This window comes from Neodiprion lecontei, chromosome 3 (assembly GCF_021901455.1).
Source record: "Neodiprion lecontei isolate iyNeoLeco1 chromosome 3, iyNeoLeco1.1, whole genome shotgun sequence".
NCBI lineage: Eukaryota > Metazoa > Arthropoda > Insecta > Hymenoptera > Diprionidae > Neodiprion > Neodiprion lecontei.
Genome location: NC_060262.1, coordinates 28,804,928 through 28,824,483, shown reverse-complemented (window position 1 = coordinate 28,824,483; position 19,556 = coordinate 28,804,928). Strand labels below are relative to the sequence as shown.

Below are 19,556 nucleotides of genomic sequence, written 5' to 3'. Positions count from 1 at the left end.
AATGGGTGCTAAGTAGTTCATATAAATGATTCTTTTAGATATATACTGGGCTGCAATCTAGTTCTGTTCAGATGGTAGATGTTGAATCAGGCTGCCCCCGCACAGAGCAATGTTTGCCGAATCCATGTAAAAATGGTGGTCACTGCACGGATAGATGGCAAAATTTTTCCTGCAAGTGTGAACGTCCGTATCTTGGTCACACTTGTCAGTATAATATGACTGCTGCCACTTTTGGATATGGAAACATCACTGACGGTTATGTTACAGTAAAAGTAAATGATTTGGCAAGACGTGCAATCAGATCGATTGTAGACATATCAATGTTCATTAGAACACGACAAGATACAGGTGATATATTTTATTTGGGTTCTGAATCGAGTGCCCAATTCGATGGTAAACAAGAGAAACCTTACATCCGTGCTCTGCTGGAACATGGGGAATTGCTGGTACAAATACAGTTCAATGGATCAGAAGCATACACTGTTGGTGGTGTTAAACTGAACCAGGGAAATTATCATTTGATTCAAGTTGTTAGGAATGTGACTTTAGTACAAGTTAAAATAAACGGAAGTGAATATTTCCGAAAAACGATCGGTGCTACAGGACAATCAAATGTAACAGTTTTGTACTTGGGTGGTTTGCCCCGCCAGACACCCAGATCCAGTAGACAGGCAGATAACCGTCAAACGGATATACAACAAGCACCTCAGACCAATTTTAAAGGCATAATACAAGATGTGCAGATATCAAACGGTTCTGAAACCATGGTAGTCGAATTTTATCCACTAAAGGCAAAAGACATACCTACACTAATTGAATTTGGCACGGTCATACTTGATAAAGAAAAAATTTTGGAAGGCGTTGTCTCTGATCCTGTTTGCAACAGTAATCCATGTTATCATAATGGAACATGCCATGTAACGTGGAATGACTTTTGGTGTCAGTGTCCGAGAGGATACACAGGTAAGATGTGCCAAGAGATGGAATTTTGTCAACTGCAGGACTGTCCAACTGGATCAAGGTGTCAGAATTTGGATGATGGATATGAATGTGTAGCAAATGCTACTTTTAATGGCAGCAACGACCTATTTACTTACACATATAAACAGTCTGAAGAACAAAATGGAACTGAATCAACAACAGACACTATTGAAATTACATACCGATCGCGCACTGGTGGTGTATTGATGCATATAGCACCAAAGAGTGGGAATCAGAATTTTGCAGTCTCTGTATTTAGAGACAATATCTCAATCTCCTGGATTTTAGATTATAATAATCATGGAACTTTATCCTTTGGCAAAAATGAGCCGGATGGAAATTGGACATCTATTGTGATCAAGTTGAATAATGATTCAATTGAGTCTGGATATGCAAATTCAAATGATGAAACAATACCACATTCAAGTCCAAATTTTAGTTTCTCTTTGTGGTATGAGTTACTGTGCACGGGAACAGTGACGCTGGGTGGTCTCGGTGGTGAATTATCAGACAGGAATAGTTATGTAACCATCGGGACAAACAGTACCTACAGTGGTGGAAATACTGTGGATGGAAATTCCGTTGAGTATCCTCAGCACATGATGACTACTGCAACTCCACCACATAGTTTTGTGTTAGGTAGTTAACTCAAAGTATATATACTAAGTATTATACAATATCTTCAATCTCAAAGCACAGTTTAATTTAGTCAGTTCTGTATAATCCACATTTTTTATAAAAATAATACATAATTCATTTATAATGATTATTTGATTATAATTTGTAATGCAAATTTTTAGGTGATGCCTTTAAGGGTTGCCTAGGTGAAGTGAGAATTGGTGCTATGCTTTTGCACTACTTTACTTATGACGAAGTATATCAGAATGCCAATTTCACACCAACGGAATACCTTTCTCTACAAGTGGTAGGCAATCTGTCCAGTTATGAAAATATTGGATGTCGTCTGTGTTTTGAAAGTGATTGTAAAAACGGTGGTCACTGCTTAAACGAAGCCAACAGTTACATTTGTGATTGTCTGCCTGGCTATGCAGAAGATGATTGTTCAGTAGACATCGATGAATGTATAGATAACAAATGTAAACATGGAGCTATGTGCGTGGATAAGATAGCAAACTATACTTGTGAATGCACTAGCGGGTGGCAGAGTTGGCTGTGAGTAATATTAATTTTTTTTGCATTTTATAATCAATTTTGAGCAAAGCGGGTAGTTGTAAAAACTAAGAGATGACTGGAGAATGCTTTAAATCTATATACATCCGTATTGCTGTTCTATTTCATAATAATAAATATTACATTTTCACATAAATTAACTGAGCTAATTGTTAAGAGTCCGTTTAATCTCTGTACTGGAACATATTTCAGTTGTGATGAAGATATCAACGAATGTGTAAGTGTTACTACTTGTCAGCATGATGGTGTTTGCGTGAATCTTCCTGGGTCATTCCGTTGCGAATGTCCGGATCAATTTACAGGAAATTTATGTGAGGAAGTGAGAATAATCACATGTGCGGACCACAAGTGCAAAAATGGTTCTACTTGTACGGATGTAGTTGATACGAAAACTGGTAATAACTTCACGTGCACCTGTATGCCAGGCTTTGAAGGACAATTCTGTGACACCCCATATTGCATGCCCAATAAGTGCCAGCATGGTGGACGATGTGATTATCTTTATCAGGTACATAATTTGGAAATCGTAACTAATAGTGGATATCTAAATTGACATTTTTTCTACTTTTCCGCAATTAAACTGATTTGACTATTATTTGTAAGCTAAAAGGTTACTAAGTATAGACATCGATGAGAGCTCCTCAATTCATGGTCTGGTAGGTAAACCAAAAATCTTCTCAATCCATTTTACAGACTCCACAATGTACATGCGTTGCCGGTTACACTGGAATGTACTGTGAAACGGATATAGACGATTGCGCTGCTGATACGAACGGTAATGTCCCATGCAAAAATGGCGGGAAATGTTTGGATGGGGTGAACAATTTCAAGTGTGATTGTTCTCATACGGGCTACAATGGCTCTGACTGTTCAATAGACATTGATGAATGTGCACAGATGCCAGTGAATTGTGAAAATGGTCACTGTGAAAATTTACCAGGAAGTTATCAATGCAGCTGTATCCCGGGTTATTGTGGTAGAAATTGTGAAGTTTTAGATCCGTGTATTCAGGTGAGTTTCTTGATTGTGAAGATTTTATAATTATAACTTTATCTATCGAATAAGAAAGATGTATATATTGATTGTTTATAATATATTTCTCGATAGAAATACATCGAACTTTATACATTCCAAATTTACATTCTAGACACCATGCCAAAACGAAGGAACATGCACATGTCTTGATGATTCTGGTTATATTTGTCACTGCACCTCAGATTACGGTGGGCATAATTGTACAGAGGTAAGAAAATTCAGCATTAAATCAAATATTGATCCCTGAATGCTCAAACCACCCACAATATTAGAGTTGCCACTAGAACTGCGATATGGGCGGGACAACTCAGATCTCAGAAGGGTTACGGTGTAAAAATGTAATAATGAGAACTGTTTTCTTGTGATGTCAACGTAATTAAACTTTTTTTTAGCAAAAACTTTCTTTGGGCAGCCAAGCACTGGACATTGCTGTAATAGTTGGCCCCATCGTGGGTTGTTTACTTTTGATTGGTGCAGGGTCATTAATAGCCCTTTTTATGATGGCTCGAAAAAAACGGGCTACTCGCGGTACATATAGCCCCAGTGCTCAAGAATTTAGTAACCCCAGAGTAGAAATGGACAATGTGATGAAACCTCCGCCGGAAGAAAGATTGATCTAGGGAACTTGAAGTGTGTAAACATGAGTTGTCGTCAGTTAAACCTAGTCCCTTGAATAAGTTATTGTTTCTTCTACTCCTCAGCCGCAATGAGATTTTGTAAGCATTATTTTTGTCATAACACCAGTTAATAAGGGTATAGATAAGTAATAGAAACGATTATTTCTGTATATTAGGCGGATGTTCATTTCGTTTGTGAACTTGCTTATGTTGAAACTGATGAATTTTCAATTGAATCGAAATCTAGTTTCTAAAGAGAAAAGACAAAAGCAGGTGTTAATATAAATTTTATTGACTGTTTTACCTTCTAGCAGATGACAAACGACCAGAAATTGCCGTATTTTACTCATGTACATGAATGTTATATTGCGGTTCTTAAAATGCACTATTATATGCAGTAACTGAATTAGAAACAATTAGGAGAGCTTTTTTTAGCATCAGTTGAGTTTCAGGATAACTGCTTCATGAGTGCATTTACCCAAGTTCTGAAAAATATTCTGTTACAGTATTGCATTACCAATGGATTTTTTAAGCAGTTTACTTTAGACGCAATATATATGAAATCAGGCCACCATCAGATTTATGCAGTTGGTGATGTTTAGATCAAGTGTGAAAAAATGTAGGATCGCCATCCAGGATTGAGTTTTAAACGAAATTCAACCGTTTATTAGCAATTAGGCTATCTGAGTCACACTTTATCTGCCCAACAATTTCATATAATTAGATAGTCTTGAAAACTAATTGTAAGCTTTTCTCATCATTGACCAGTCAACTTATGACGGCCTTATAGAATGACAATAATAACACCTGATATGCAGAAGCTAGTGTTAAAAAAAAACGAGACCTAGATATATCGTTACAATGCATTCCGAAAACAAAAAAATAAATGCACTCGAGTAGGTTCCTATATATGCTCAGTATAAGATTAACAGTGATACTTAAACTAAACGAATCCATTCGAAGTGTACTTAAGCGATAATAAGTGTCCTTAATGTTGAATAATTTACTTATAATATTGAAGAAGGCCTATAAATATAACGCAACCCGTCCATTTAGTGCCTAATATATATGTACAACCACTCTGAATGTCTCTATGTATATAGAGATATACTACTTAAAATATTCCCAATATTTGACTATTAAAAGATCTCTGAAGCATAATTTGATGTCTTTACTTAAACGTGAGCAATAAACGCAAATATCAGTGAAGGATTACTGATAATAATAATAATGATATTGATAATTATAATCTATTTATGAACGGTATAGAAGTGCTTGAATCATTTGTAGAAATGTATTTTGTTTCGTTTGATGAGCCTGGAACTATGATTTTTAAAACAGCACTCCGTTAATTATTCTTGTAAATACTGTAGATTATAAGTTAAGGATATTAATAGTGGTTTTTATGGATAAGATCTCTATACACATTTCGTACTGAAAATTGATTTTTAATTTGGTATATAACATTTACCATGACGACCAAAGTAATTGTAGTGAAAGTTTTTGATTGTAGGAAGGAATTTGCTCGAATTTAATCATTAGAAATGACTGGATCGGAAGGATTTTACGATTTTACGAAAATCGTGTTATTCGTCTTGTATAGTGTTCAGGGCTCAAGTTTTGAGTTTCTGTAAACAAGAATGAATTGCATAGTTACAACATTGATCTGCATGTTTAATTTATTTAAATCAGAATCACTGTGGCGTTTAGTAGCTGCAACTTGCATGCAGAATTTTCTTCTGATTCATAGTTTATGTAAAAGTTAACTGCATTCATTTATACGTATATGTATATATATACATATATTTACAGTTCTGCTTAGACAAAACTTCAAAGTTGTAATAATAAATACAGAATTATAGTATACCTATAATAACATTTATTTGCAAAGTATTCACTCGAAGTGTACAGCTACATGGTAGCAGCAAGTATAATATGAAATAGCAGATTTATTAAAATGATTTTCGAACCAGATATTGGTGAAAGTATTTTATACAGAGAAAATAGGTCTGTAAGAAGTTTATATAACTACTTTTACAGTTCGTAAAACAGTAAATCATCTAACAGCCCTCCTTTACTATATAACAATATATCAGCTTATTGTACAAAATAAAATTGTATACATTTATTTCGGAAATTGTAAATATAAAATTTGTAATTTTTTTCACACAACGTGAATGAAAAATATTTGGACGATAAATTTACCCCATGTGACTCTGAACTTCGTTGATATTAAATTATTGGGAGATGGACAAGTGAAGAGTGATGAAATACGCAAGTTATTTGAAAATATTTATTTGTTTATTTTTTCAGCTCATGATACGGTAATATTTACATTGCAACACACGGAAGACTAGAACAAAACTATACAGTATCTACATATAAGACCCGATTGCTCTGTTATTTGAAATTAAAGTGGATCTTAACTTCATTTTTAGCACTTGAAATTCAGCTCAACTTTAATTTGCCATGGTACAATCAGGCCTTAGGTATATTTCAGCACCATTATGGATTATGATGCATCAGTAGGAGCTATTATTTGGTTACGAATTTTAAAATAAAATATTTACATAACACATAATGTGAGATTATATTATTGTTTTTAGTTTTTTTAAGAAACTCAACAATGTGTTTTGCTCTCGGTAATTCAAACCTATAGCTCCGACTGGAAGGGTATTTAAGTATTTACAATTTCAACAAAATAAAAGAAATCTATAGATGTAGTCAACAGAAGTAAAATATATGTAGAGCGCTGTTTCCTTGAAGCTATGTAAAAGAATTATACACAAGGTGTAACAAACCGCAGCAAGCTGCATAATATTTTTGTTGTGCATGAAGATTTGATTGAGCAGGCTTCTACTGCATTCCCTGTTTAGAGTCAGGGAAAAGGCTCTGTATGTGTATAATTCATTTACTTCCTGTTATAGTGATTAAACATTACATCCATCCAACACGTTTTCCATTTATCTTGGATAATTTATCGCGTGATATTTTGTCAAAGAATAAAAGGCCTGCAGCTCGTTCGACACTTTCCGGTGGTACCTGTGATACGAATATTAGGTGCTTTAGTATAGAATCTTATTCAATGTATTTTCAACCCTGTCATACAAAGGGGAAATAGTGAATTAGAGGTTTATATTTAAATCCTTACAAATAAGTGTCTAAAATAATATCATACATCAGACAAAGAATTAAATAATATCCCATAAAATTAGTGTTATATTTTATTGTGTCTGAATAGGTTGATTTATGAATTGAATGAAATATGCTGGAAAACTTTATTACACTTATTTGTTTTGAACAGAGGCTATTTCGACCCACGGTATACCTGAAAATTTGTCAATGGTGCCGTGCTGTCTATTGGAGCATTTGGCATCACAAAGGCTTCCATTTCTAATCTGCAATCTTTAGTTTGCCCCACGATTACTTTGTAAAAGTGCGTAGGTACAGCCACATGATTTGTGCCAATCACCTCGTATTTTATATATTTTTTCCCATCAACTTCTTTTCTGTTAATATACGTATAATTATTGAATGTCGTTATAACGATAATGAATAAAGAAGTATGGTGCATCTATAAAGTGAAAGGCCCAAACCCAAGTATCAGAAACTAGGATATTTTCATTTAGCAATTCTTATGAAAATCTTATATTTAAGTCCTAAATGACATCAAAGGATAAATTCTCATACCACTTGCAAACTTATACATCTACTTACTTAGGAAGAAACAAGGGCCCTGTACAAACATACACATCTGTGTAAATTTCAGTCATCTTTCTCACATATTTTTCCAGTTTATTCCAAGCATCTCTGTTGAAACCTACCCCTACTTGTGGTGCTATATTTGACAGGAAAAATGTCTGTTCAATATGTTTTTGATGTGCTTTGTGGTTACCAGCTGCTGCTAAATGTCCACGATCATAACCACTGTATTTATAATCTTTATTGTCTGACCTAGCATGAAAAAGCAGAGGGAATTTAATACACAATCAAATTTTCTTACGACTACTTTGCAATTGCTTAAAATATTTATGAGCCTAAATTTACTATCATTACCGTACCGAAACATCAAGGTAAAGATTATTCCGTAATTTTTAAATGATTTTCACGGAGTTGGCTTTCTAATATATGAGTATGTTTTGTTTATTACGATTTACTTAATTTCAGACAATCACAAAGGTGCGGAGTAACAAGTTTTCCTAAACGTGCATTGTTACAGTAATGTTACTAACTTTAACCTCATGCATATTTGACAATGAGATGAACTGCATACTTTACCTGAAAAATGGATGTATGGTTTTATCAGGTTTGAATTCACACTGGGACCTGTCGACGTCTCCATTGGACTTCACATTATCCTTCGAAAGGTGCTCGAACACCCAATGGGCAATTCTGTTACGTCTGTCATATGACAGTACAAAATCATCATACGATCTGACATGATCAAGACCAGGGAAACCAAACCTCATTATCTATTAGTAGTGAAAATGATACGGATTTAACACGTAATTTTGTACGTTGCCTGAAGCTAATTACAGTGCAAACAAGGATAAAAATGAGAGATACACCAAAGTAGGGTTGATGTTCTAGTTGCGAATTGAGTTGGGAAATACTTTATAAATTATAATTTGAATAACATGCCTGCGAAGTCCTCGAAGTTGACGTTGAAAGGCTCGTTAAATGTGAATCATTATTGTTCGATCCTATAGGAGTTGCTGCTGAGACTGTTCCAAATATTGGAAGTCCTGGCATTCTCTCAATGCTAAACTCCGAGAGAAGACTCGTCTGACAGTCGCGATCTTTTTGAACGTGTTTCCATTTCTCAAAAAGCTGGCCCGCGTACCATCCTCCGAGACCAACGCTGGTTAACGCGGTTATCTTCAAAGCCATACCTGACGCTTTTGCTATTATTCGTAACTAGAATCTTGCTTACAAAGTTCCAGCAATGCAGCCAATGATTTAACTGTACTATATCGCACGCCGTAGCAGACGACCTGGTTTAAGGCCAAAAAACTCAGCTGCCACTGATATCAGTTTCGACTGCGCATACTCAACGTCGGGACGCTCCATTCGCTTGTTTTGGCCCGTCCAAAGCTAATCGGATTGCCGGATAGACCGGAAGTCGCCAGTAAAAGCAATTTTACAGCGCAAATTTCCACAATTCGTGGCGCGGTGTAGACTGAAGTTTTCAACTTGAGCGAATGAATACATACATACCTATAACAAAACGTCGCTTTCAATGATCCTTACGACACGTCATTTGTTTTAGATCACAGTTTTAAGTTGGAACTCACATATAGGAAGGACGCAAAACGGAAGATCCGTCCAATTACGCGGAACTTATCCAGACTTGCAGCGAGTCCAGATTGATTCGAAATCTCTTTGATATAGCGGTGGTTCCACAATACTGTCGAGTTACATATTTCAAGGGTAAAATATACACGATTCGTTAACGTTTTAACGTTCGTTTTTAAAATACGGCCTATCTTTTCCGTATACCTGACGCAAGTTTTCTGAACTCGCTTTATTTCGTCCGGAAGAGAAAAGCATACAGAAACCAAGTAGCACCGAACCCTTATAATGAATTTTTATTTGTAATAGAGCTCACGTGTAAAACGTAAACAAAATATTTTTCCGTCAACGACTCTGCAACGAATTCTATTTTCCTAATTTTAGTTGACTATAAAGTACATCTGAAAGTTGCAACAGTTATGGCATCATCATCTAAGAAGAAATGTTCCAACGTACAAGTCACTGTACGCATCAAACCGTGCAAACCCAGCTCAGATTATAAGTCAGTTATATCCAAAGTGGCAGAAGACTCTAGAGCGTTAAAAATTAATGGCGAGTTATTCACTTTCGATCATATCAAATGGGGGAATGCATCACAGGAACGTGTTTATAAGGCAGTTGCATATTCCGTGGTTGAGAAAACACTCCAGGGCTACAGTTCTATAATTTTGGCATATGGTCAAACTGGAAGTGGGAAATCTTATACAATGGGAACTCTACTCCCACTGGTAATAATTTATTGTACTTACATAAAAGTTTAATAACTCTTTTGTGTTTAATACTGACTGTGAGCTTAAGTGATCCAATTTTTCACTACATCATTATTTTGCCACTATATGCGAGAACATATTTCACAGTCCAACTGAGATTACAGTGTGACACAAACCACTTTCAAGTACCAAAAAATACTAACCATAACTTATGGTAGAGTACATATGCTATTAAATTTTAAATTTGGTCTTCTGACACGATAAATAAAGATTTTAATACAAGTTCACTGGATCTTTATTCTTAAACAAGCTCCAAACTTTAGACCATAGATTTTTATGGAAAATTTTTAAGAATATTTGAAACTGGATGTTTAAGCTCCGGATGGCTTTTTCACATTGTATTTGAAAAATAAAAAGCATGATTATCTCTGCATAAAGAGAAATTTCACCATAAACTTCTGTTAATTAAACTTGGAAACCATACATTCAGTTGACAATTAAGTTTTGTTGGCCTGAAATGTTCGTGAAGAACTTTTTTATTTTGAAACATGGGCTGACTCAAAAATATTGATATATTAATATATGCCTTTGTCAGTATTACGAACAAGAAAATATTGAACAAAAGCAAAAAGAACATTGTTTTGTAATTTACAGTTTCACATTTTTTGTAAACACAGATTGAATTCAAATGAGTGATCATTACTATTTAGCATTGGTTTCCAGCACTACTCAATTTGAATTCTTACAATTAGAAAGTAAAACCTAAAGAAAGAGTCATATTACATTCAGCCTCTTGCAACTTTTTTCAAATCACTGAAAACATTATCCAAAACAATACCCATGTTTTCTTAAGATATGTATAAGTTGTGATTATATAGTCTACTGTATAAGACTTGTGCACAAATTTTTGTATAGCTGAATAGTTGGCACACCACTGGTTTGATACAGCGATGTATAAAGCACGTCTTTGAGCAGAATGCAATTGAAGTTTCGATGTCAATAATAGAGATATTAGATGAAGAACCTCATGATCTACTGAATATGGGGATTGCACTTGAGATTCATAAACACGTAGCAATAAATCCAAAAGTTCAAAATATCAAAACAAAAGAAGAAGGATTTCAACTCATTAAAGCAGCTCTTGAATTGAAGCAAGAACACATGTTGCCATTGAATGATCCGCAATCACACACAATCGTGACACTTCATCTAAAGATTCCAGATGGGTAAATAATCAAATGATATCTATCTTTACTCCTCATATTGGTATTTGTAATAACTGTAAAAATCCAAATATAATTATATCAAGTTCTTGGATAGTAAGTAATGTGGCAATCTAAAATCTATGATTAATCTATTTGACCACTCTTTCTTGTACAACTGTAGGTTTTTTACATGACTTATATTTAACACATGTTCTAAGTGAATTATATAAAACTCATGTTGCAGGGAAACATTACTAGAATCAAAATTAAATCTAGTAGATCTAGCAGGATCAGAAATTCTTGACCAAATGGAAGCTGAGAATAATCCAGCATTTGTTAAAAAAGGTCATGTCAATAAAAGTCTTTCAATATTAAATAGAGTGATTACATCAATTCCAGAAGCTAAGGGTTCAGTTTCAACAGTGCACAATAACAGTACATTGACATCAGTTTTGAAAGGTGATTATTAATTGCATACCTGAACAATTTTATTTTACTACCAAACTTTGTTGCTGCACCCTACTTCGTTTGCACATATTCTATGGTTCAAAACACATTTTTCAATTTTTCAACTTGTGTTTATCCTGTTTGATTGGCCAAATCATATCTCTATGTGTAATTATGTTTTTTTATTTCAAATCGATTTCCTTGCAGGTTTTGTAGATAGCAAGAGCCTTATATCTTTGGTAGCTTGCATGACTACTCATCCGTCTGATTACAATAATACTATGAAGGCACTACACTTTGCTGAACGTACGAAGAATTTAGAAATACACCCTCTGCAAATGAACGGTACTACTTCGTGTACCAAATTTACTAATCGGCTGGAAGACACGACTCGACAACTTTCTACATTATTATCACCAGCTGGAAGCACCGTCCTGATTTTGGATCCTGCAGAAGATTCCGTGTCAGCAGCATCATCAAACTACAAGATGAAAATATGTAGTGTAATTCTCAAAAAGACTGACGAAAATTTTTATCGAGCTGAAATGAAACAGGATTCTAAAGAAAATGTAACGCCATTGAAGCCCACTGATATGCCTGTAAAAGATGAACAACCGGGATTGACTTCTGTCGAGCCTCTACATTCATTAGCTTCGACAGTCTCTATTGGCGAACTACAAACTGAAAGTGAATATGACACTAGCGTAAGCACAAACTCGACCAGACCTAAACAATATCAATGTGACACACTTCAAGGAGATAGTTGTTCAAGGTATATGTTTATTGATGTATCTGCGACACATTCACATCACTACGCAATCGCAAATTGTTGCTATCCCAATGTTATACAGATAGTGAATTATTAATATCAATTTTTTTATGTACAGATTCAGTTTTTAATATAGGAATTCATCAATGAGTGATTACTTTTTGCAGCTCCCCAGTAGATGAAACTAATGCAAAACTGCACCTACCAACACTGAAAACCGAGGTGAGAAATTTATATGCATTAAAGTGTACGTGTGTAGGAAAATAATTTGTTTCTTATTTTGCAGATATCTGCAGAAATGCAATATGAATGCCCAGTTTTTGATCTTGAATTACTCAGTCCCATTTTACCAATGCAACCACAATCTGTTCATCAAGCTTCAGTAAAAAAATTAGCTCACCTCGGAAAATAAATTTTTACAAGTTAATTTCTGAAGACAGAAAATGCTAAACCTTCAATATTATTCGATTTTACAGAATGTGACAGGTGGTGATCAGGGAAAAGTCGGAATATATCACCAACGAGGAAACATGATAAAAAGGATGAATGCTGTTATAACAACTGATTTTTTTGCACCCTCAAATACAGAACTACATGATGCTGGTACAATCTTAGAACGTAAACAAATTAATTGTCCCAGTTCAAGAAAAATGATGAAATTTGCTGAAAACTACTTACAATCGATGTTGAAGCAAGATCCAGACTCACAGGAATCGAATGATGAACGTTCAGACAATGACCGTTCTGACAATACTCAAAATGAAACAAAAGAATTGAAGTACAAGCGAATGGCACATAGTAAGAACATTTTAAGAATATTAAATACCAGTACTGCAGAACAACTGACAGCCTTGCCACTAATTGGATGCAAAACAGCGATAACAATATATCAATACAGGTAATAACAATTTTGTTTTAACTATTTAAAGCGCATTTGTGACTGTAAATGCGATTTTCAGGACTTTTAGCTTCAAAAGTGGGTTACCTCAAATCTTGATCATCTATGTTAGTTAGCATTGGATAGGCATAGATATACTGATGAAAAATATACAAGTTTAAAGGACACTTGATATACTATGTTAAACAAATATAACCACAAACAATTGCATAATTCCAGATTGATACATGGAAACTTCAGATCTTTGAAAGACTTAGAGAACATCCCCATTTGGACTAAAAAAGTTCGTGACAGATTTTTTGCGGTAAGTTGTAATACTGAAATCCAATAAACTCAAGCCTCGATTCTGACAGCAACTCGAGACCAAAGTATTCACAATCAAATTCGTTTAGACCTCCTTTTTCAACCGTATATTCAATATGTTGCTGCTTGTGTGCGAAATGTTGAGTTGTATTTTTTTTATGTATGGAGCTGTTGGTTCTATGCCTGACCATTCTCAGTAGCACAGCACCAAGAAATACGTTTTCTAAAATCGAGATTCTTGTGTATCCTACAGTTTTGCAATACATCAGTTCAATAATTGTATTGTATGTGTACAACATGTATTAATTATTTGCCTTAATTGTTTCAGGCAAATAACGTGTTTCTGGAATAGTATTTCGTATGCTCGCTGAACAACGGTGGAATTTTTTGACGATTTTATGTCTGCTTATGCGCAATATCAAAAAAATATATAATATACTCAATTACTTACTTGAAAATTTTAACTACCATCGTTTTTATACTTATTTCATAAGCTCCTTTTTTCTTTGCATAAGTCTGTGATAAAAAATCGTAGTCACTTCAAAGAAAGTATTTACAAACTTTCGATATGTTGTTTCAGTAAGGCTTTTTTCAAAATTAGTCATTAGTCAGTTAAAATCACGCTATTCAACTCATGAATTAGTAAAATTTGAATTCAACAGTACTGATCTTTAACCGGTTTTATTGAGAACACTGGAAAACTTTCAATTTATTGTTAGAGAAAAAATTTCTTGCTTTTTAATCCGTCTTGCGGGATATTTACACATTGGTATGTTATAAATAAGAGACACGATAACGACGAGTGAAATTGAATGAGGAAACTTGTTGAAATTTTAATTTTCAGGCCGGTTGCGCAAGATTTAAACTTGAACTGGTATACGCAACTGTAGAATTTAGAAGTGGGCAATAGAAGAAATATATAGTAACATAGTGTTTACGTACGTTTGACCCCGTACATTTTGTTAAAAAATGCCTCTTGTCACGGTTCTAGGAATTCGTGGTTCTCATTATAAGATCAATAATAAATAGTATGTGTAGCTGTTTAGCTGGTATGTTGAGAACCACACTGTTATTGTGATTAATTCTAGCTTTACTCTCAGTAGTATCCAATACTGAAACTTGTAAACACGGTATTTCTTGGCTGTGAGTTAGATGCTTACCTGTAACAATTAGTGAACCATGTTTGCGGTATTTGAATGAAAAGTATATGATTTATATAGATATGCCGATAATGATAGTTAATATCATATCATAAAATCATATTATATATCATATTGAATAAATTTTCGTAATCATCATACATAATCGGTTTATATTATTGTGAGAATGGATCCTGAAATTCACAAGAAAGAGTCAAATCTGGCTGGAACTGATTTTTCTCGTGATAATGGTATGTCTACAAATGAAGGGAAAATACTATTAAATAATAATTTTGAGACAGACAGTGCTGCTAAAACGGATGAAGAAACTCAGCGAATTGATAACCAATGGAAAAAAACTGTATTTGGCAGCAAAAGAAAATTGGATTCACTGAATACCCAAGACGAGGAATCTGATATGTCAAGCGAAAGATTGGGAAAAACAAGTCATTCTACTGTGAGAAAAATCTTAAAAACCGCTGAGAAAAAATACAACGCAAACAAGTCTCATTCGTCTGGTAATCACAATACATCTGGTGTAAATGAAGCAACCCATTATGAAAATTCAGAAACAGAAAATGATACCAAAAATAACCAGCAAGCGAAGCGAATTCAACGTCGCCGAAAGTCTATAATCTTTAGTGCGAAAAAAAAAATTAATTTTTCAAAAAACAAAGACTCTGATGAATCTGCAGATGAGGTGTCCAACAAGCTAAGCCGCAGAAAATATAAAGTAAAAAATCTCTCGAAACAAAAGATGACCAGTAATATTGATGTAGAAAAATCTGATAGAAGGCTTCGTCACAATAAGTTAAAGCTAGCTGGTAATAGCAGTAAAGTCAATTACGAAAGTAAAACGGAAGATACCGATGTTGAAACGGAAACACAATTAACGACAGTCAGCGAAGAGAATCGGGTTATGAATAGTTCACTCACAGAAGTCCAAAGTACTCATAACAGTGACATTTTGAAATTGCTTAACCAGGGCTCGCCAAAGGAATTGGAGTCGCTCGCCCGTATTGGACCCAAAACAGCAATGATGCTGGATCAATACAGGTATAATTCACAGTAGTCTCTGACTGCAGAAGTGTAAAAGCTCGAGCATTAAAGAAAAGTAAATATATTATTTATAGGAAACTAAATGGGAAGTTGGAAACTATTAGGGACCTAGAGAACATGCCTGGATGGTCTCCGAGAGTCTTTAAACAATTTCTGTCGGTATGTAATTCAAAGTTTCTTCATGTTTGAGTCACACAAATAATCAGTATAATCAATTGATCAAATTCCTTTCAGGCTAACAACATTGTTCTTGATTGATATTGGTGATATCAAAGTGACCTGAAGGATATGGTAATTGGAGTGTTAAATTCTTGTTGCTGGTTGAAGAGTATATGCCTGGCGATATCATGTTCGTGAATACCCGTAAATATATTGAAACCCTAATTTTGCAATGTAAATGATATTGTTTCTTTACAGAGTTTTTGTTGTTTTTCAAATTTGTTGTGTTTTGTGCTGGTGAAAATCCAAGTTGATATAGATGAAAAATATTTGTTTAAATATTAAATTTATTCGGTAGCAAATATTTTGTAGCTACAAATTCAATCGAACAATTATAATATATATTTGATATTTTCAACAATTATTTTGAATCTCAAATGAATGTGTTGAACTAATGTACACACTTATAACATTGGACCTAGCAAAAAATGAAGAAAGTTTACTATTGGAAAAACTATCATGTGAATTTGTTGTCAATGAGATTTTCTAAACTTCTTCCAGGAAAATACTTTAATATTGATATCTTTAGAAGACATACGCTCATAGCAATTAGTTGACAGCCATTTATGTATTTTAATTCGCTTCTCTGTTAGATACATGAAGCCATGTGTTGTATTGTCATCTCCTATTGGACATTTTCTGCTCTGCGATATACTTACAATTACAGTATGCCAGCAGTCACAGTAGATTTTGTGATATATAGTAACCAATGTTTCATTTATTTGCGAAGTACAAAGAGAAATCTCAGTAGTATCAATCACTGTCGTCAGTATCCTCAGCTAAAACAATATCATGTCCTGGAAGCATTCTTGGATCGAATGTTGTTTGAAAGCATTTTTTGAAAATGGTCTTTGCTTTTTTACTAGAAGGTTTTGGTGGTGAATTGGGAACAAGATCTTCATTGACAGTTTCTGCAGAGTTAGTTTCTGACCTCGCTGCATCATTTATTATAGTGGAAAAAATTGATTCAGCGTAGGATTTCGAATTTGAAACTGGCATGGAATCAGTTGGTATTCGACTGCGATTTTCTATGATGGCTGGTGTACTTAGACAAACTTTTGTTTCATAAGCAATATCTGAACTGACTGATTTATTGCCGACAGTTGAAAGTAAACAATCCTCATTTGAGTCAGTGTTCATTAAATCTTCGTGGTGCGCTTCGTAGTTTTTCTTCGCTTTCATATTCGTAACTTCCATAGGTGAAAAAGCAGATGTATTGTATCTTGCTCTAACATTTTTTGGTTGATTTCTTAGCTTGCGATTAGCAGATGCATTAGTTTTTCTAGGTATCCGTTTGCTGGCAGCTGCTTTTTTAAGCATTGTTTGTTCTCGACTACGAATCGTCGAAGCTTCTGATCGATTATCTCCTTCAGGGTTTAATGTAGACAAAACTATACTTGATTCGAATGTCAAACTTTTCATTATGAATATTACTGGTCTGGAATAAAAAAAAACAACCTGTAGGCAGTATGCATAACTGAAATTTTCGTAGTATATCATCACAAAATCTTTTTACAATTGGCGGTACCAACATTATTTTATGTAACTTGGGACAGTAATCATTAACATAATACATTTTCACTTCTTACTTTCCTGCTGCTTCAAAGTGTATGCTAACTGGCAAGGACACTGCTTCTGCAAAGCTTAGAAGAGCTTTAAATTCTTTTACACAAAACGTTATTGCAGTATCTTTTCCAATTTTGTGTTCCTCAAATTCGCCAACTCCAAGTGCTAACTGTGTTCTAGTAACTTTTGACAAATCTGTAGCAGTAGATGGCCATTAATTTAATGATAATAAGATCATGTTGCGAGTTATTAACATGTGATACTTCTTTGGAAAGCAGTAAGTGAATTGTATACCTGAAGTATCGTCGACATAGTTCCTGAGCAATACTTTCTGTGGAGTTACTTCTAAAGTTATTTCGATAAGACCTAGTTGCTGGAAGTTTTGCATTGCATCAGATAAAACTTTGTGCTGTGCAGTTAGTTGATTGGGTGATGATTGAGAGGAAAAAGCTGCCTGAAAAAATTAATATTCTTACGAAAACTGCATTTTTGTGTTCTCGTTGAGCTGGAGGAACAAACTTTGCCAATTTTCAAATTGTAATAGGATTTATTATGATCCTAGATAAAATTGAAGTCATAAAAAAATTAATACATGAGTGTCAATGGGTTTATAACAGGTGATTTAATTTACCTGTAAAATTTGGCAATCGATAATTGGTAGAAAATGTGTTTTTGTAATGCCATTTCTATACTTCAGAACAAAAACAAGTTTACAGCTATTGGCTTCCAAATTTATTTGGCAGGTTTCCACTTGCCGGTCCAAGGTACCTGGTGCTTTAAAAACAGCCATTGCAGACTGCATATGATTTATTATCAACAAATAATACATTGCAGTAGTATATTCGATTGTTCAGTGTGTGTAGATCAATAGAGCAAAAAAATTTACATGTGTATATATTGTCGGAGAATCGGTATGTCTTGATTAAATATCACTTAATAAAGAACATTGCAAGGATTATATATAATTCATGTATTTCTAGGAATAGATTTAAGAATATTTTTATAGATTATGTTCTGCAACAATGGTAATTAGATAGGAATTTAATCAAAACGTAATTTTTTCACAGCAGTTTTTTCTTTTACAGCAAGATATACCACTTTTTAAATTGCATATTTTTTTTTAAATCAGGGGCTGAAAGGATCTATCTAGAAAATAACATCATTGACGAAGATAGTAAGAAGTGTCTGTTTAATTTAGGTAAAATGTAACACAACATTATCTAAAATTAATATTAAGTTATTGAATAACTCACGCGCATGGTAACTTGACACCTCAAAGCATCATCTTGCTCCAAATTACCGTAAGTGTAATACGAAAAGTAACTTTCCGAGAATGTGAAACTAGCGTATGCTGATCTAGCCATGTTTACAGTTTGGAATGATATTCCTGCATCTTGCGGCTTGATGTACATTTCATCCCCAATTTTGGCCAACGAATGAATGGCCTTTGCTAAAACTATGAAGAATCATAGATTGCAATAAATATATTTTCAAATAATCGGTTTATTCTCTTACATCAGTAGCCAGTATGAATAATTTACAATAATTCTCGAATAGGCTAGTAAGGGTAAACAAAGCAGGATAGAGTCTTGAGACGTGAATGTGAATTAGTAGATTATAGTAAAACTATATACATTATAGAATTGAAAATTTCTTGAGTGTACGCGTTTACATAACCTTAACGAGAAATACGGATGTAGATATACCTTTGACGTTAGCACCCGGCACGACGCATTTCATTGTGAAAGAGTTATTATTACGCTATACGAGATTCTCAGATGACAATTGTCGGCTGTCAAGAAATCTTACGCCGAATTAAAAACTAATAATACTTATAGAATCAGATCAAAGTCAAAGATCTCTTCCCGCGCCGTAAACACACTTGTTTTCAAACACCGCCAGCGAGACGCGAGAGACACGAAAATCCAAATAGGATCTTATTCACAATTTCCTTGAATCAAGTTTTCAAGTTGAAATTTTGATATAGCGACAGGCAAACTAAGCTCCATCATTGGTTCTAGATTATAAAATAAAAATGGTAAAGGGCATTTCCGTATCTCAAACCAACCACAGGCTTTCATTTTGCTAATCGCGGAACGACGCTGCTTCAGCAAAACTAAACCTT

At 34.3% G+C, this 19,556-nt stretch overlaps 5 protein-coding genes across 11 annotated transcripts in view; 3 read left to right on the top strand and 2 right to left on the bottom strand.

The window, feature by feature from the left end:
* LOC107220705 (protein crumbs) overlaps positions 1–7,780 on the top strand; it is a 35,778-nt gene extending 27,998 nt beyond the window's left edge. For 6 of the 7 annotated variants that reach the window (XM_046735864.1, XM_015659390.2, XM_046735865.1 and 3 more), the window contains 6 exons: positions 39–1,620; positions 1,782–2,154; positions 2,365–2,680; positions 2,866–3,183; positions 3,320–3,415; positions 3,600–7,780. In XM_046735864.1, the coding sequence (XP_046591820.1) occupies positions 39–1,620; positions 1,782–2,154; positions 2,365–2,680; positions 2,866–3,183; positions 3,320–3,415; positions 3,600–3,827 (2,913 nt within the window). In that variant the 3' untranslated portion in view covers positions 3,828–7,780. The remainder of the gene's footprint in view (positions 1–38; positions 1,621–1,781; positions 2,155–2,364; positions 2,681–2,865; positions 3,184–3,319; positions 3,416–3,599) is intronic. The other variant, XR_006903603.1, reaches the window with a different exon arrangement.
* LOC107220711 (endonuclease G, mitochondrial) lies at positions 6,104–8,838 on the bottom strand. The gene is made up of 5 exons (XM_015659402.2): positions 8,466–8,838; positions 8,103–8,296; positions 7,542–7,778; positions 7,153–7,333; positions 6,104–6,866 (listed from the first exon to the last, which is right to left on the bottom strand). Exons 1-5 carry the CDS (start codon positions 8,712–8,714, stop codon positions 6,762–6,764), a joined length of 966 nt encoding a protein of 321 aa, XP_015514888.1. The 5' UTR covers positions 8,715–8,838; the 3' UTR covers positions 6,104–6,761.
* On the top strand, positions 8,318–16,022 carry LOC107220693 (kinesin-like protein Nod). Its single transcript, XM_046735868.1, has 12 exons — positions 8,318–8,396; positions 9,094–9,844; positions 10,742–11,052; positions 11,276–11,490; positions 11,686–12,250; positions 12,415–12,469; positions 12,534–12,629; positions 12,724–13,145; positions 13,365–13,449; positions 13,777–15,643; positions 15,721–15,805; positions 15,881–16,022. Exons 2-10 carry the CDS (start codon positions 9,536–9,538, stop codon positions 13,798–13,800), a joined length of 2,082 nt encoding a protein of 693 aa, XP_046591824.1. The 5' UTR covers positions 8,318–8,396; positions 9,094–9,535; the 3' UTR covers positions 13,801–15,643; positions 15,721–15,805; positions 15,881–16,022.
* On the top strand, positions 14,775–15,904 carry LOC107220692 (kinesin-like protein KIF22-B). Its single transcript, XM_015659375.2, has 3 exons — positions 14,775–15,643; positions 15,721–15,805; positions 15,881–15,904. Exons 1-3 carry the CDS (start codon positions 14,775–14,777, stop codon positions 15,902–15,904), a joined length of 978 nt encoding a protein of 325 aa, XP_015514861.1.
* A 232-nt stretch (positions 16,023–16,254) lies between the features above and the next one.
* On the bottom strand, positions 16,255–19,406 carry LOC107220698 (cell cycle checkpoint control protein RAD9A). The gene is made up of 6 exons (XM_015659381.2): positions 19,138–19,406; positions 18,685–18,887; positions 18,063–18,227; positions 17,726–17,885; positions 17,455–17,626; positions 16,255–17,303 (listed from the first exon to the last, which is right to left on the bottom strand). Exons 1-6 carry the CDS (start codon positions 19,169–19,171, stop codon positions 16,619–16,621), a joined length of 1,419 nt encoding a protein of 472 aa, XP_015514867.1. The 5' UTR covers positions 19,172–19,406; the 3' UTR covers positions 16,255–16,618.
* Between the last annotated feature and the right edge of the window lie 150 nt (positions 19,407–19,556).